The sequence below is a fragment of the Globicephala melas genome, chromosome 14 (genome assembly GCF_963455315.2).
Source record: "Globicephala melas chromosome 14, mGloMel1.2, whole genome shotgun sequence".
NCBI classification, from domain to species: domain Eukaryota; kingdom Metazoa; phylum Chordata; class Mammalia; order Artiodactyla; family Delphinidae; genus Globicephala; species Globicephala melas.
Window position 1 is genome coordinate 56,795,838 of NC_083327.1, and position 15,075 is coordinate 56,810,912.

At 39.4% G+C, this 15,075-nt stretch overlaps 1 protein-coding gene across 7 annotated transcripts in view; it reads left to right on the forward strand.

Moving 5' to 3' along the window:
- L3MBTL3 (L3MBTL histone methyl-lysine binding protein 3) overlaps positions 1 to 12,611 on the forward strand; it is a 117,526-nt gene extending 104,915 nt beyond the window's left edge. For all 7 annotated transcript variants that reach the window (XM_030853480.2, XM_060283714.2, XM_030853483.2 and 4 more), the window contains 3 exons: positions 6,094 to 6,263; positions 6,704 to 6,766; positions 12,201 to 12,611. In XM_030853480.2, the coding sequence (XP_030709340.2) occupies positions 6,094 to 6,263; positions 6,704 to 6,766; positions 12,201 to 12,344 (377 nt within the window). In that variant the 3' untranslated portion in view covers positions 12,345 to 12,611. The remainder of the gene's footprint in view (positions 1 to 6,093; positions 6,264 to 6,703; positions 6,767 to 12,200) is intronic.
- Positions 12,612 to 15,075: the final 2,464 nt, after the last annotated feature.

Here is a 15,075-nt window from a genome sequence, read left to right on the forward strand (position 1 = left end):
TATATTTAGTCACCAGTTAGTAACTCCATTAAAAAAAACTTGGTTGACAGATGTATCCCATTTCTCCTGGCTTTTTTCCCTTTCACATTAAGAGCATTTTTCTATAGGCTCGTGGAATATTAGCTTAAAAGGGTCACTGATTCCTTTTCATCTTTGCCTTTTTATATTCAGGATACTCTCAGTGGCATGCCTTTCTTTCAAGATAGGAATAAGTTTTCCCACTTGCTGAGTCTTTACTATATGTCAGACACTGGAATAAGCATTTTTAAAAATATCATGTAGTCGTTACAGTGATCCTGTCACATTGATTTAGCCAAAATTTAGAGCTAGTTAGTGGCAGAACAGGGACTTGAATCCATGTATATCAGACTCTTAAACTCACCCCCTTGACCATGACCCTGTACTTTCTTATTAGGAGACAGAAGATCCAGGGTCACTTTCTGATGCTTCCCCTATCTCACAGGGTGGCTTTGGGCTTTGCCCTGTCTCACAATGTGTTTTCCTCATCTTCGGGTTAGCTACCTCCTAGCATTGTTTTGAAACTAAAATGAAACAAGGCAGTTGGAGATTCTGGTCTCACTTCTGTCACTGGCTTCAAGGGATAAGGAATGAGTCAGGACAAGTGGAAAGTCATGCTGTGGCTTGTTGATTTAGCATTGTTCAGACTTGGAAACAGGAAGCAGAATGGGATCTGAGTCCGAAAGCAGCAGGGAGCATGAAGAGAACTTTTCCTTTTCTCTGGATCTTGCCCTCCCTGTGGTTCTACTGGGCCCGAATGGGAACAGTCCTGTAGGAAGCAGGTTCTCACGCTCCATGGTAGTGAAGACATCTCTTTCTACTGGGAGATTTCATGTTTGGTTTAGATGGTGGTCTCTATTCTGAAGATTATTGTCTTGATTCTGCATGAAACATTGGAGGATATATTTCTTCAGGATCACCTTTATCAGACCTGTCTTCTCACAAGAGTTAATCTTCTCCTTCACTTTTTCCTACCCTATGCCAAATCAAGGATTTTAATACCTCTATTCTCAGCCAGAACTGAGAGACATTTGTATTTGCAAATATCTGCTTTGGATAACTACATTATTATCTATTAAACTTCATTTCAAGAAAGTCTACAAGAATATGCTGTATTGATGTAGCCTTCCACATTGCATTGTAAGTGCTGAATAAGTAATTGCTGAATGAGTGATTTCCATATTATAAACAATATATGTAAATGGTAGAGGCAGGACTTTACTATCCATCCATAAAGTATCAACATAAGAAAAATATTCCTCATTTGATAATTGTCTAGAGAGATAGCAGTAAGACCAAAGATCCACAGTTATTTCTCTTAACGCTACTCCCATCTAATATTTTCTTGCTTCTGTTATTAAGGGAGCCCAGCAATTGATGTTTTAATAATTATTTCCAAAATGCATTAAATTGCTTTCCAAGTCACCAAAGTGAGGCTTTCATTTTTTTGTTATTATTTTTGAGTAACAATAAGTATCTTATCCAATATCAGCTTCTGGTTTTATATAACTTATTGTTAAAATAACATATTTATTATAGAATAATTAGAAAATACAGGGAATCAAATAGCAGAAAATCAAAATTATCTGTAATTTTATTTTCTAACACACCATTTTCTGAATTTTGGGGAGTTTTTTTGGGATTTTTTAATATCTGAAATATTGTACTAACTACTTTGTAACCTGCAGTTTTCTAACTACGTAATATTACAATCATTTTTACATAACTATTTATACTAATTACAAAATAATATTAAATACTCCCTCTGTGGATCGATGCTCAATGCAGCATCATTTAATGGACCAATCTCTAGTGGGTATCTAAGCTAGTTATTTCCTGTCTCTCACTATTATAAACGCTCTTGCAGTAAACCGTGGTAGTGATTAGGATTAGCAGGGTGTGTGTGTGTGTGTGTGTGTGTGTGTGTGTGTGTGTGTGTGACATAAAACCCATACAAGTGGTTTATATCAGGAAAAAGCAGTCTATCTCTCTCTCACATGGAGGAGGCTCAAGGGTAGGTGCTCCAGGATTTAATGGTGCTCAACAGTATTAGGAAGTCAGGTTCCATGTATCTTGTTGCTCTCCTTTGCAGAGTGTCTTTTCCCAAGGTCTTATCTTGGTCAAGGGTGGTTCTGGGGGGCTAGTTATTCAGTTACTGTTCTCTCCCAGGAGGAAGGAGAGTCAGGGTGTGGGAGTAGTGAGAAAAAGTTTGACCATATACCTTGGGTAAATTTTCTTCTTGGGAAACTTCAAAAAAATACATAGAACTCCTTAAAAAATATTATTTTTCATGCAGCTAAATCATTTGAGAGGAGGGTGGTGAGAAATCTGACCCTCTTAAAATGCTATTGGCAGAAATGTCTTCCAGAATAAAAAAGCTTTGTTTTCTAAAGCACATTATACACATTCAAGCCTACTCTTCCCTACTCTTTGCACTGAGCCAGCTACTTGAGCCAGAGTCTCTGTGCGTTTATTTTAGTCTATATCACATGTTAAAATAGAAACCTGGAGTCACATTTCTGTGCATTTCAAGGGATCCAATACATATCCACTCAAATGAAGTTGTTTTCTTTATCCTTTTTGGATTGGGAGCGTGTACCTAACATCTTCTGAGGAGATGGCATATTCTGTGGTTGGTAAATGCTACAGTTGCCCCATTCGTCAGAAAATAACACTGGGCATCAGTCAACATGAAAGAATCAGCAAGAGGAAGGGGGGTCTTAAGGTGAAGGATGCAAAGTTGGTATTAGTATTGGAGTGGTGTATGAGTCTAGGCCTATGTGTAATGTCAGCTTCGAAGACATGCAGACGCCACCAGAAATATAGGAGCTTTAGGGTTTTTAGTCACTTCTTTAGAATAGCTCAGTTATTTTTCTAAGGAATAATGATGTAGGAGCATTAGAAATGAACTGTGAATAATACAACTTTAGCAGGAATAGAATGACCATAGAATGGAGCTTCAGTGAAGGAGGAAACAGTGCCAAGTGTCAACAGAACATAAATAGTTATAGAAGAAAGTGTATGGCTTTGGAAAAAACTGACACTCTGTGGCAGGCAATCCAAATACAAGTTACAAAGTAGACTGTGTTGTTTTACTCTAGTGTGGAACTAGAACTCTTACCATTTCATATAAGTCCATCTCCTGAAGGATTTACAAATAATGTGTTGCAAATAATTGCTGAACTCTTAGGACTGTCTGAGATTAAGGAATGTTTTAAAGTTACCCCATATTTATGCAAAACAAAGCTTTCTTGAACTCTGGGCAATTTTAAAAGAATAAAAACAAACTGGTACAGGTTTGTATATTTGGCTCATAATAGATTTTCAGTAAAATAGGATGAAGACCTAAAACCTTAAAACCAATTATATGAGATTCGGTGGATGAAATGTGGAAAGAGGGACCATGAAGGGTTTTTTATAAAATATTTGAAGAATTGGAAGGTTTCATGGGGAGCAGACACAGTTTTCTATATGAGCTCACTCAGGTAGAGCAAGGACCAGTGGGTGTTAGCTCCAGTAAGATAGATTTTTTTTTCTTTTAATTCAGTATAGCGACTTTTCTAACATTCAGAGCAATTCAAATTTACATTAGGCTAGTTGAAGAGAAAAGTTATCAAAGATCCACAATAAAACAGTAGGAAGTAGTTTTTAAAAAACTATTCCACTTATAATAGCAACAGAAAACATCAGACACACAAAAATAAATTTAACAAAAGATATGCAAGACCTCTACATGAAAATGACAAAACATTGAAGAGGGGTGTTTTAAGATCCAAAGAAATGGAGAGAGATTCCTTGTTCTTGAATTGAAAGGCTTGATATTGTGAAGATGTTCTCTCTCACCGAATTGATGTATATTCAGTGGTTTTCCCAATGTAAATCCTAGCATTTTTTTTAACAAGCAGATCCTAAAATTGGAAATGCAAAGGGGTAAGGATAGTCAAGGAGTCTTGAAGAAGACCTAGATCACAGATATCAGTACACTCATAAAATGAGAGTAATTAAAGCCTGTGGGTCGGTGTGAAGAGACCAGTGGAACAGAAGAGAATATTTGAAAACACAGTTAGATTTATTTTTAAGCTGGCACTGCAGTACAGCAGGGAAAGGATGGTTGGTCTTTTTCATTAAATCATGGTTGGGCAATTAGAAATCCATGTGGAAAAAAACCATGAATATTGATCTTTACCTCATACCATAACAAAAATAAATTTCAGATGGATTGTGACCTCAACGTGAAAGGTAAAACATAAAGTGTTCAGAGGAAAACAGAGGAGGCTATCTTCAGGACCTTGGGGTGAGCAAAGATTTCTTCAAAAGTACTGTCCCTAAAAGAAAAAATTAATAAATTTTACTACAATTAAGAACTTCTGTTTATCAAAAGACCTTTTTAAGAGAGTAAAAAGAAGACACAGAGTGGGAGGAGATATAAGTAATACATATTTTCAAGAAAGGATTCTTACCCAGAGTATATATATATATAGATAACTTCTACAAATCAGTTAAGAAAAAGGCAAGATGGCCTCATGGAAAAATGGGCATAAAATAGATAAGTACTTCACAAAAGAGGTTCTCCATATGACCAATGAACTTACAAAAAGATTGTCAACTTTGTCATCAGACAAATGCGGTTGTAACCACAGTATGATGCCATGACACCCGCACCAAAAGGGTTACAGTGAGCAAGATAGACAATACCACATGCTGATAAGAACATGTATGGAGCATTTGGAACACTTATGCTGTTAGTAGGTGTGTACTACACAGCTGTTTTGGAAAACGGGTGGAATTTGCTGAGACTTAATGTACACAAACGTCATAACCACAAAGTCCCACTCTTCAGTATGTATGCAACAGAAAGGCATACATATATTCAAGAAAAGATATGTACGAGAGCGTGCACAGCAACACTGTCGGTCTTAGCCAAAACTTAAAAACAACTCAAATGTCCATCAGCTCCAAATTAATTGTGAAATATTCATAACAGTGAAAAACCACACAGCAAAGAGCAGGTGAGCTACAACTACATACAGCAATGTGGATGAATCACACAGACACTATTGAGAGAAAGAAGCCAGATACCAAGTTTCCATCAAACTTACAGTTCAGAACCAGGGCAAAAGAAGCGAGGGTGTTCGAAGTCAGGGAAGTGGTTTCCTTGCTGGATGGGGTGTGATTGGAGGGGGTTCTAGGTGTGCTGCCACCTTCAGTTTTTAGCTGAGCTGGTGGGCAGAGCGGAGAGTAAGTGTGGGGAGGTGCCTTCTTCTGATGGGCTTTGAGTAAGTAGTTTTCAGAAAAGATTTCCGTTCTAAAGGATCCGATCTTACGGAGATAATGATGGACAAACTCTAAGTCAGGAGTCCCAAGGAAAAAAAAAAAACATTGGCTAGAAAACAGCTGTTTTAGAAGAGCAGCAGGTAAACTAGGTTTGGATTCAGAAGAACTGGCAGATAGATAGAATATTCTGTAGTTTTAACTTTGATCTTCACAAGTGAAGAATGACAAAAGCATTTGCCTTTATGCTATTTTATCTTTATTTCAATAATTTCATATCCCCTTTCAAAAAATATAAGTTGGCTATTTGAAAAATCGATGTGATTAGTAAATAGAAATTGGAAGAACAGAACAGGGCTGAAGTAAAAGGAGAGAACAGGTATGGTAACTGCAGGGTAAACACAGCGGCTGGACTTGAGCCTGCAACTTGGCTCTTACTTTTAGGACATGCAAAGCCAAAAGGGAACCAAATATAATTTCGTAGGGTGAGAGTTATTTTCCTTGTCACTAAAGCTCGGGGGCAGATTTCTTATCTGAAGCATTAAAGAGGGAACGTTGAATGGTGTGATGATGCATGTCTTCAGTGATGGGTGATGTGGCAAACGTGTCGGTTGAACTTCAGGTTGTTTCTTATGGTGACTTTCAGTAAAGATGAACGAGAGTGTAATTATTCAATGAATGTAATGTTGAACCAATGCTTTACCTTGCTTCCATGCTACTCATTGTTTGGGGGCTACACATGGCATTGGGGGCTTTTTTGGCTGCTTTTCAGAGAGTGAATTCCTGATTGTTTCTGTCAACCAGGTGCCCGGGAAGAACCCAGCGTACAGCAGGCACAGCGGCGGTCGGCGGTCTTTCTGTCCTTTAAGTCCCCAATTCCATGTCTGCCCTTGCGTTGGGAGCAGCAGAGCAAACTTCTCCCAACTGTAGCTGGCATCCCTGCCAGTAAAGTTTCCAAATGGAGCACAGATGAGGTATATTTTATTTTCTTGGTCTGTCAGGGGCCAGACGTAGGAGTACTGGCTTAAGGAGAGGGCAACATGAATGCATGTGGGATTTAGTCTTTTTTTTTTCTGAAAGAGAAGAAATTATTCTGAGAGAAACAATGAAAGTATAGGTTAAATATTTTGAACCTGTAGCATTTAGATTCTGGCTTCTTTTTTTTTTTTTTTTTTTGGCGGTACGCGGGCCTCTCACTGTTGTGGCCTCTCCCGTTGCGGAGCACAGGCTCCGGACGCGCAGGCTCAGCGGCCATGGCTCACGGGCCCAGCCGCTCTGCGGCATGTGGGATCTTCCCAGACCGGGGCACGAACCCGTGTCCCCTGCATCGGCAGGTGGACTCTCAACCACTGTGCCACCAGGGAAGCCCCCAGCTTCTTTTTTTAAACTGGAATTTTAATCATATTTTTAACAGGTGTCAGAGTTCATACAGAGCTTACCTGGATGTGAAGAACATGGAAAGGTATTTAAAGACGAAGTAAGTATTCCACTAAATTGCAGTATGTTACTTAAGGGGGGACAAAGCACTGAATGGCAGTGAATGGTGAAATGTTCTAAATTGGCAGAGGAAGGAAGAGACGGGTTATGTTGAAACTGACAAAGTGATATCGAGTTGTCTAACAAGCAGCATTAATCAGTTGTATAAAATTGTGTTTGTATAAAATTAGATGCAAAGGAAATTATGCCATTTTATTGATGCCCCACAGCAGTAGCACTAAGCTCATTATTTAACAAAACAAACACAAAACTTAAAAACATGCATTTATATAGTGTATAGCACAGAAAGAAACCAACGCAAGAAAGAAGCAACGTTTCATTTTTAACAAAGTAAAATTAGTTCCCATTATTTTATTTTCAAACATCATTTTAACACCAAAATTAACTTCATTTGATGCTGATAGTTAATATTACCATTATTGCTAAAACAGTCCCTTAGATCTTATATATTTCTCAGTGATATTTATTCTAACTGATATTCATTACATCTATTACCGTCTGCTGTTGGAAGATGATTTTATTAGTTGTTTTCATCTGCCTGTCCAAAACTTCAATTATAAGGGATGATTAATAATGATACCACCTCTAGTGAGCATTAGGACAAAAAGGAATTCTACTTCTAACTACACTAGAAGCAGGAGACTCTTTTCACTAGAGACCTTTAAAAATAAGCCACTTGCCTGTCATCTCCTCCAAGCAGACCAGTCAGTTATCACCCTGATCTCAGAAGGTACAATGAGGACTAAGTCGTCTCAGAAGGCTTTGTCCAGCATCTGCTGTCTGCAGCTGTAAGATACCTTGTTTGCTCCTATGCTTAGCCTCCACTGTTCAAATAGCACACTTTCAGTTAAGAGTGTGCAAGAGTGTGCAAGAGTGCAAGAGTGTCAGCACAGCCAAGAATTGAGCCGCCGGTCGCCAATGTCATTATACTGTTAGGTATCATTTATGCTTTATGTGGGTGCCTGTTAAAATGCACAAGGATCTGATTGTCATCAGCCCTTTTCTGATTTATGGTCTTACTTTCAGAAATGTTCTGTCTTTCTAGTTGAAGGTCAAATTAAAGAATTTGCAGTTATTCAGATTTTGAGTTTCTTAAAGCCCAGGTCCCAGGTGTCTTTGTGGGTTACTCTCAGTCGATTTTCGATCCCTGAGCAGACTTAGATTCCTGCAGGGAGCTGTTGCTCTTTCTTTGAAAGAGCCATGTAGTAACATTACCTTTGAAAATGATGAAACAATTTTAAAAATAAATTTCTAGCACATCTATTTTATAAATTCTACTTTTGCTTCTGTTGATATCTAGCCAATCCATATAGATTTGCTCTGTTATTTAGGTTAAGTAAGATTCAAATTCAAATGATATGTTATTTCTTTGAATAACTTTTTTCTTCATATTATCTTTGGAGACACTCCCCAGGCACCTAATATCCTCAAAGACAGAGCCTTCTTTTGAAGAATGAGGCGATGAATGTTCTCTGTCAACATGTATCATTCATGTGTTCATTCCACTATTCATTCACCCTGTGAAATCTTGTTAAATTCCTACCATTTGTATGATACTCCATGTAATGCTCTAGTAAGAGGGTTAATTCAGAGATAATAGGACATGATCCTTGCTCTCACATGTCTCACCAGGTCAGCAGGCGTGGGTTTTGAGTCCTAGGTGAAAATGAGAAAACAAATCTAGCTAAAGTCTTGTAAGTCATCTCTAAAAGGCAAAGTGCAGGTGTGGGCTATTATTTGAAACCATCCCAGATGACTCCTTCTCTTACATACTCCGCATTTAATCTGTTGAAAACCCTATTGGATGTGTTTTGAAAGCATTTAGGAGTCCCAGCTCCCTCTCCCCGCTCCACCGCTACGTGTGGTCAGAGCTGCCATCCTCTCCTGCCTGGATTAAAGCAATAACCTCCTAGCCGGGCTCCCCGCTTCTATTTCTGCTCCTCTGTAATCTTTTTTTAAAATAGTATTTTATTTATTTATTTTATTTTTGGCTGTGTTGGGTCTTCGTTGCTGCGCGAGGGCTTTCTCTGGTTGTGGCGAGCGGGGGCAACTCTTTGTTGCGGTGCGCGGGCTTCTCATTGCAGTGGCTTCTCTTGTTGCGGAGCATGGGCTCTAGGCATGTGGGCTTCAGTAGTTGTGACTCGTAGGCTCTAGAGCGCAGGCTTAGTAGTTGTGGCTCTTGGGCTCTAGAGTGCAGGCTCAGTAGTTGTGGCGCACGGGCTCAGTAGTTGTGGCTCGCGGGCTCTAGAGCACAGGCTCAGTAGTTGTGGCTCTTGGGCTCTAGAGCGCAGGCTCAGTAGTTGTGGCGCACGGGCTTAGTTGCTCCGCAGCATGTGAGATCTTCCCAGACCAGGGCTCGAACCCGTGTCCCCTGCATTAGCACTGCACCACCAGGGAAGTCCCTGCTCCTCTGTAATTTATTTCCAGCATAGCTGGGCTGATTCTGCTACAAGATAAAGTCAAATCATGTCACTCCTCTGTTCAGGTCTTTCCGGTAGTTAAATCAGAGCAAAAGCCAAGAGCCTCACAAGGGCGACAGTCTGACACCCCATCACCTCTCTCACCGCCTGACCTCTTCATCCACTCTGTCCCCTGCTTGCACTGTTCCACACACAGACCTCCTTGCCATTCCTCAGATTATCCAGGTACACTCTGGCTCCCCCCTCTGCCTGGGATGCTCTTCCTCTAGGTGCTCACGTAGCTTACTCCACTTCTCAATATCCTATCCTGACTATCCTCCTTCAATCTGCCACCTGCCACCACACATCCATCCTGGCCCTACTGTCCACTCATCTCCCCGACTCGCAGTTTTTTCATACCACTAATCACCTTTTAGAATTAGTTACTAATTAATTTGCTTATTATGGTTTTTCTTATAGTCTGTCTCCTACTACTAAAATGTAAACTCTACAAGGAGTTTTTATTTGTTTGCTTAGTTTTGTTTTTATCTGTTTTAGTCTGAGCTATATGCCCAGGCCCAAGAATAATATGTAGACTCTAATGGGTATTTAATAAGTTTGTGTTGAATGAATAGACTCATACCTTTACACTCTGAGAAAGACATTCAAAGAGCATATCGCTGTGATTTGCAGAGTTACAACACTGGAAAAGAACCATGAGCGCACAGTGGAAAGAGCAATGAAATGGAAGGCAAGAACCCCAAGTTCCAAATCCTCCTTCAGAGTTTTGGGCCTTTAGCAAGATACTTAATCTCCGGAGCTAGACCAGTTTATATATATTACAAAAGCATAAACCAAAAATAAACGCAGCAATCCATTGCAGTAATTACTGTTTTCAGAAAGTACTTCCTTAAATTATTTACTTCTTTCCAGTTGAGGCTTATCCTTATGGCTACACATCAGAGCAGCTTGTATGTCATATACTAAAGTTTGGCTCTAGCCTCAAGATGACTTCTTTCTTCCCAGGTTAGCTTTAAAAATAATAATCTACCAAAACTTATCCTTCTCATCCCACTCCTAGCTTTTAGACTCCAGCCTCGTTAGCTCTGCATGTTCCTTTTCATCAGTCATCTGTCACTTTAAATTCTTACTTAGTCCCAGAAGAAGACTCAGTAGGGCCCAAGGTTATAATAAACCATTCACTCTTTGTAGTGAGCTCCCTGGGAACCCAGTATGTTGACATTTTAGTTAATGTCTTAGACGACTTCTATCAGACCCTTCATTCTACCAAGGTCTGTCTGGGTTGAGTGAAGTGTTAGTAGATCTGCCTCTCTGCTTGGACTTGTTTATCAGAGACCTGTCACAGCACAAGCAAATGAGACCAAAGCAAATGTTTCCAAAAAACAATAGAACATTTCTCATAGCTGCCACTTAACTTGTCTTACACTTAGAAATTAACACTGCAGTGTCTTTACTTCTAGTTTATGACAGCAGGGTGTTTCCTTGCTGAAAATTAGCAAACCTTTTCCACATGATTGTTACTTAAAGTTGTATAAGATGACTCTTGTTCTTACTGATTAAGCACATAAGCAATTTAGATTTACAGGTTTTTATTTTTAGAGCAAAGAGGAAAATTTCAAGAAAGGGCAACTTAATTATATTAGGCTTTATTTAGTGAACTGCTGACAGAATTTATAGTAGTATTTGTTTGCTAGGGCTGCTGTAACAAAATACCGTAAACCAGTGGCTTGAACAGCAGAAATGTAATGCCTCCCAATTCTGGAGGCTAGAAATCTGAACACAAGAAACGATGGCGTTGGCAAGTAGCTTCCTTCAAGGTCTGTGAGGAAAGGAGCTGCTCCAGGCCTCTCTTTGTGGCTTGCAGATGGTGTTCTCTTGTTGTCTTCTGTGTGTGTCTGTGTCACAATTTCCCCTTTTTATAAGAACACCAGTCATCTTGGATTAGGGACCCACCCTACTCTAGTATGACCTCATCTTAACTAATTACATCTGCAGTGACCCTGTTTCCAAATAAGGTCACATTCTAAGGTTATTGGAGGTTAGCACTCCAACATAGGCATTTGGGAGGAACACAGTTCAGCCCCTAATAGTACACTGCTGTCAAGGTTTCTAATGTCCTCCAAGGCAGAGAGCAGACGTGTATTTTACTTTTTGTACAAAATGAGAAGACTGAAAGAGAAGTGAATTAATTTTTTTAAGATGGCGGACTCCCCAAGAGCTGAAAATCATACAAAAAGACGACTACTCCTTTGCTCTACCCACTGAACCAGACATCATCTTCACAGAGTTGTATCTGAACCTCATAGTATCCTATTCTGTAGAAATGTAGACTTTTAGTCTTAGAAGGGACCCAGAGAGAGGAAGGATGCTTCTCACCGTTACCCAAGTAGTAGAAGAACCAGCCTAGAGTGCACACCTCTTCCCACCAGGCTTACATTCCTTCAGCTATACTGGTGGTTGCCATTGTTGGTTGTCAGTAATTCCTTTTCTTCTGTATTTGAAAAATAACTGTGGCTACTCTAAAAATGAATGTTATCACTGATTTTCTTTTCTTCGTGGTGGAAGGCATGTAGCCGATGTGTTTGCCTGAATTCCTTTGTTTATCCACAAGTATTTATGTACTTATTCTCATCTCTCATTTTAAAACCTGCCCTGATAAGGACTGGATTTGAGGCACCCTGGATTTTCCCAAATTATTCTTGACTCAGCGCCTACGTCAGAATAATCACAGAAAGATACGAGCACCTTCCACTTTCCTATGAGCTGGTTCTTCAGATGAATGAACTTGACTTTGTTCCCAGTCCACATTTGGGGGTGTTGTTGTAGATAAGAAAGATCCACTTATGAGGAACTGTTGTTTGTACACATGAACTGCCCGTCTGTGCCGTTTTAGTGTTACTGTGTAGAAGAGAGCTGATAATTGAACCTTGAATATGTCCCATAACCCTACATCCGATTAACTCACAATCTTTTGTGTTTTTCCTCCCATTTTAGCAAATTGATGGAGAAGCATTTCTGCTTATGACCCAGACAGACATTGTGAAAATTATGAGCATTAAGTTGGGCCCTGCCCTCAAAATTTTCAATTCTATCCTGATGTTCAAAGCCGCAGAGAAGAACTCCCACAATGAACTTTGAAGATGGTGAATTTTGAGCACCATCAGCTTTCTGCTTTAAAGCTCATGTTTTACTCAAAGCACAAAGACAGCAGTAACTCCTAAGCGAGAAGTCTCCAAAACTCTAAAGAGCAATGCTGTCAGATTATTTATATTCCTTAAGAGACAATATATACGAATTCTTACGAAAGTGCTTGAGCTTTTAACCAGGTACTGTCTAACAACAGTACAACAGTCGTCTTTCGGTTCTGTTCACTGAGCTAAATTTATCTTTGTAAATCTTTTTGAGGCTGGGGGGTGGGAGGGAAGGGGGACTTCATTAATTATTTATGGAAAAAGCGGGGGTGGGGGAGGGCAGAGTAAGAACTTTTGGCATTTTGTAAACATTGTTGAATTCTCTTTCATGTACACTGTTTCTTTTTCAACACTTTCAGGAACCTTTTTATATAATCAAACTTCAACTTAAACCAAATTTGTGAAAACCTGGCTAACTTTAGCCAGTGGGACTGTTATCTGTCTTGTTAATTCTGTGCCATATTTTGAATTGCAACATTATGCTAAGTATAACTTTGCAAGTCATGATATTGCCTAACTGCTTGTCATAATTTGTTGGGGCTGAATAGTTGTAAAAATTACCTTTCTTTAAATCAGTGTTTTTACTTTTGCACGCAATTATGAAATGTTAAACAGATTACTTTTCACCAGCATCTTGACTTAATTACCAAAAACATGTATATAAATAATGGAATTGAAAAATAAAATATATAAACATAAATAAATTAGGTGATGTATTTGAATGACATCAGTCTCATACATCGTGGTGCCCTGTGTGTTTACAGGACTCCAGTGATATCAAAGGAATATGCAGTTATATTGGGGGGCTGTTTGTATGATCTTGAACTATTTATGAGATGATCTTGAGCTTCTAATTGTCACTGAAATAACTGTGGTGCTCTTCAGAGATGAAGGGCTCATTCTATTGACATAAACACTAACCTGGAAAGAGCTCTGTCTCAGACCTTGCAGTGTCCTCCAAACCCAAAGGTTTTTTTTAGGATTGGCTGGAGAGAGTGTATAGATTTTACCCAAGAGGCAAGATTTGAGGGAGCAGCGCCAGTCAACACAAAGATTCTAAATGCTCACAGATGAGGGAGGCGACCTTCCCAGAGCAGTTATTCAAGGAGCTCTGTTTTGGAGAGACTCTTTTCTCCTCAGTATAGAAGCATACAGATGCACTTTAAATGAAAGCCCTTGATGACCTATAAACTGATAGCTGGTAGTGTTACTTCTGCAAGAATGCATCTCCAACGCAAAAGGTAAATTATTTTATCAGCCTATGTATGTAACTTTTAATTCCAGGATTGGATATTTATTTAAGAACTATTTTAAAAGTAGAAAGTAAGTTTGTAGCATGTTGTCTGAATTCTGGGGAAAGGTCCACCTCTTTCCTTAGTTGCTTTCATTTTTTCTCATGTAGGATTCCCTTGATATTCCCCCCTGCATTGGAAGTCTATGAGTGGTCCTTTGCTTTTGTCATAATTCAAGGTAAAACAGGGCCCATGACCCCCCCCACTTCATTTCTTTGCATAAATCTGCTTTAAAAAAAGTTTTTTGTTGTTAGTTCTTTTCTCCTTTTTTGTTCAGAATTTGTACATTCAAGTTGCACTTGTTATACCTGACATGAATGAAATAAAATCTTAATTGCAGATACTTTTTTATATATGTATGATTCTTAAGAAACCTTGTCAGATAGGAGGGGCGTATGAGAGCAGGAACAATATCAAACATATGGGCACTAGATACCTGTGTAGTGAATGAATCTGTAGGATTTGGAATTGTTTGTCAAACTATGTCCCAGATGATGTGAAGAGTGACAAAAAGGAAAAAAAATCAATTTTATGGTTACGTCAAGTAGGAGTCACACGCATTGAGAACTTTTCCCTTCTAGTTTAAAGCACATATTGTAACAGAGGAGCCTTTTAAATCTTACTGAAAACATCTACTCATTCTAAGAAGCATGTTGTTGTATGTTAGAGGCGAGGCATTAAGCATCCCTATTAGGGTGGAAGAGTCTTCCACAAGAAGAGGAAACCTTTCACCATTCCATCCCTGGGATATAGTCTAAGTATAGTCTACGTTTTAACAGAGGAAACAGGGAGCCGTGATGACAGGGAGGTCCCTGAAATGAGAGAAGCAGGCTTGGAGTAAGACGAGAGGGAGGGATGGGGAATGTGGAACTTGACAGAACCTTCCCATCTCTAAAGGCATTTTAAAAAATTACAAACACTCTGCAAGCCAAAGGAGTCCGTCCTGTCTACCGGTTGAAATATTACCCCAGGTTGCTATTTTGCAACTTCTAGATTCAGTGGACTCAGCTTCCAAAGAAAATAGGATTAGGTTGGTCAAGAAATATTGAATATTTGCCAAGTGGCATGGCCATGCTGTCCACTGGAGACAGATACACCACTGAAAGAGACAATAAAGAGACAATAAAGCTCATGGTCAGACAGAAAGCTCATGGTCAGCGCATGTCTGAGCCAAACTTCACTGCAGTTACCTTGCAGCTCCACCCCTATCTCTCCGCCCCCCCACCCCCACCCCTGGCCCAAAGGAACAAAGAGAGGCTTTCTTTCAAGGCTAACCCTAAAAAGAAAGATGATACAAATGAACTTATTTACAAAACAGAAACAGACTCACAGACTTAGAAAACAAACTTATGGTTACCAAAGGAGAAAGGTGGGGGGAGGGATAAA